This window comes from Arachis stenosperma, chromosome 1 (genome assembly GCF_014773155.1).
Source record: "Arachis stenosperma cultivar V10309 chromosome 1, arast.V10309.gnm1.PFL2, whole genome shotgun sequence".
Classification (NCBI taxonomy): domain Eukaryota; kingdom Viridiplantae; phylum Streptophyta; class Magnoliopsida; order Fabales; family Fabaceae; genus Arachis; species Arachis stenosperma.
Window position 1 is genome coordinate 50,808,353 of NC_080377.1, and position 3,099 is coordinate 50,811,451.

The 3,099-nt window shown below is 42.6% G+C and overlaps 1 protein-coding gene and 1 non-coding gene across 2 annotated transcripts; one reads left to right on the forward strand and one right to left on the reverse strand.

Annotated features, from left to right (window-relative positions):
• Positions 1–978: 978 nt before the first annotated feature.
• On the reverse strand, positions 979–1,542 carry LOC130979559 (uncharacterized). Its single transcript, XM_057903024.1, has one exon. The coding sequence runs from the start codon at positions 1,540–1,542 to the stop codon at positions 979–981; it is 564 nt and encodes a 187-aa protein (XP_057759007.1).
• An 817-nt stretch (positions 1,543–2,359) lies between these two features.
• Positions 2,360–2,466, forward strand: LOC130950393 (small nucleolar RNA R71). Its single transcript, XR_009073569.1, has one exon. It is a non-coding gene; the product is annotated as a small nucleolar RNA R71 (small nucleolar RNA).
• The last annotated feature ends 633 nt before the right edge of the window (positions 2,467–3,099 follow it).

Below are 3,099 nucleotides of genomic sequence, written 5' to 3' on the forward strand. Positions count from 1 at the left end.
CATGCAACGTTGGTACACCAAACTTGTTTGTGATCATATGGTACAACAAGTTTGGGGAATAATTTTACCTCATCAAGTGTGTTCAAGCCCACTTGGTGTGCCTTGAACACCAAACTTATCATGTACTATACGCTGCATGTAAAGGGGTCTTATATTGGTCGTCAAAATTGATTTAAAAATCCATGAAATTTGCCTTATTACTACTATTAGAAATTAAAGGAAGATGGCATAGAACATGGGCTGCCTCCCATGAAGCGCTTCTTTAGCGTCATTAGCTTGACGTTTGGTCCTTGTCAAGGTGGCTGATAGTGCTTGAAATCTTCCCCCTTGCAGTGAACCTATGTCCATTGGCCTCATTGATAAGCTCCATATGCTCTAGGGACAAGATTTTGTTGATGGTGTACATTGGAGGCAACTGGGATAGAATAGTGGGGAGGTGAGGTGATATAGATGGGAAGTATGTAGAGACTACTTCATCTCCTGGCGAGAAATATTCTGTAGGGATTTTCTTCTTTTTCCATCCCCTTGGGACCTTTTTTCTTGTGTCCGTTGATGCCAACTTGTTCCTTGTGGTTTTCTTTTTGAGAATGGTTTTGTTGTCTATTTCATGTGATTCTGGTGGGTCTGGTTCCTTTTGGATTACACTGGCTGTTGCTCCTTCTGATCACATTGGTTGTTAACCATAGGAGTCCTTATGTGTGGTGCTTGTGCTTCTTTGTTTGGCTCCTCCATCAACTCTTTGTTATCATGATCTGCTTCTTGTGAGAGGTTGAAAACATTGAAAGTGAGTTGATCATCATGTATTCTCAACACTAGCTCCCCTCGTTCCACATCTATAAGTGCTCTGGCTGTGGCTAAGAATGGCCTTCCCAGAATGAAGGGGTAAATAGGGTTCTCATCCATTTCCAGGACAACAAAGTCTGTGGGGAGGAAGTAGTTCCCAACCTTCACTAGCACATTCTCAACCACTCCTATTGCCTATTTTTGAGTTTTGTCAGCCAACTTAATGATTACATCTGTGGGTGTTAGCTCATTGATTTGAAGCTTTTTCATGAGGGATAGAGGCATTAAGTTGATGCTCACTCCCAGGTCACAGAGTCCTTTATCAATCATTGTTTCTCCTATGGCACAGGGAATATGGAAACTCCCTGGATCCTTCCTCTTTGTGGGTGGCCCTGGTTGAATGAGAGCACTACAATCCCTATTCATCTTTATTGTTTGTCCACCTTTTAATGAACTCTTTCTGGCTAATAGCTCCTTTATATACTTTATGTAGGAAGGCATTTGCTGGAGGGCTTTAATAAATGGTATATTTACATCAAGAGATGCAAACATGTCGAGAAATCTTGAATACATTCTCCCTGCTACACCACCTTTAAGCCTTTGGGGAAAGGGTGCATATGGGTTAAGTGTCTCCTTCTTCTTCAGCTCTTCCTTGAGTGTGTGTTGAGGTGCATGGCTCCTTTCTTCCTGGTTTCCCTTTTGATTGTCTTGGAGGTGTTCTACTTCATTCATACTCCTCTCATCACTTGTGGTGATCATCTTACATTCTTCCTACCTTACTTTCTTTGTTTCTCTTCTTGGGTTCTTCTCCGTGTCACTGGGAAATCCATCAGTGGGTTTGGGAATTTGTTGAGATAGATACCCTACTTGGGACTCCAGTCTCTTGATGTTTTCTCCTTGGTTTTTGATATTGGCTCGCACTTCTTCCTTAAACATCTTGTTGTTTTGGACTTCTCTACATAAATCTTCAAATAGAGTCTCAATTTTTGAAAGTCTATCGTCCGTTAGGGATGGTGGATTGGGGTTAGGTGGGTGTTGATAGGATCTCTGTGAGGTATGTTGGTGAGTTGCATTGTTGTTGGAGTTGAGGTTGTGGCGTCTCTGGTCTTGACCTTGGTCTTGTTGATTTCCCCAACCAAAGTTGGGGTGATTTCTCCAACAAGAGTTGTAGGTTTTGGAGTATGGGTCATGGATTTGTCTAGGTGAGTTTTCAACATAGTTGGCTTGTTCCCAGTCACATTCTTCTCCTATATTCACTCCTTCTTGAGTTGGTGATGAAGTGATGACTGCTGCAACTTGGTTTTCCTCCACCTTCTTGGTGAGATCTGCTAGCTGCTTGGTGATCATCTTATTTTGAGCTAGCAATGCATCCATGTGGTTCAGCTCCATTACTCCTCTAGTGTTACTTCTTTTAGAGGCATAGAAGTAGTCATTCTCAGCTACTGTTTCAATGACATCTCTGGCTTCTTCAATGGGTTTCTTCTTGTTTAGAGAGCCCCCTGATGAATGATCTACAACCTTCTTTGACTCATAGGAAAGACCTTCATAGAAAATGTGAAGTTGAACCCATTCATTGAACATATCTGGTGGGAATCTTCTTGTTAAGTCCTTGAACCTCTCCCATGCCTCATAGAGAGTGTCACCATCTTGTTGCCTGAAAGTCTGCATCTCAGCTCTCAGCCTGTTAATTCTTTGAGGAGGGTAGAATCTTGCCAAAAATTTGTTCACCACATCTTCCCAATTTGTCAAGCTCTCCTTTGGAAAGGATTCGAGCCACTTGAATGCCTTGTCCCTGAGTGAAAAAGGGACCAACAACAGCCTATAGACATCCGGGTGGACTCCATTAGACTTCACAGTGTCACAAATTCTCAAGAAGGTGGTTAGATGTTGATTGGGGTCTTCTTGAGCACTTCCTCCAAATGAGCAGTTGTTCTGAACAAGGGTGATGAGCTGGGGTTTTAGTTCAAAGTTGTTGGCATGTATGGTGGGCTTCTGGATGCTACTTCCACAGTTTCCTAGATTTGGATTGATGTAGGAGCCTAGAACTCTCCTTTCTTGCCCAGCATGATTTGCAGGGCCTTCTCTAGCATGGTTGTGAGCTTCTTCTTCATGATTGTTTTTCAAGTTCTCTTCTATGTTGGGTTCAAAGTACTCTTCCTCTTCCTCAGCACCAACAACTCCTTTCCCTCTTGCTTCCCTCCTTAATCTCCAGAGAGTTCTCTCAGGTTCTTAATCGAAGGAAGTTGAGGTCCCCCCTCTTCTCCCTGTCATACAACTAACAAAACACGCAGCAAGAGATAAAATGAAGAGGTTATT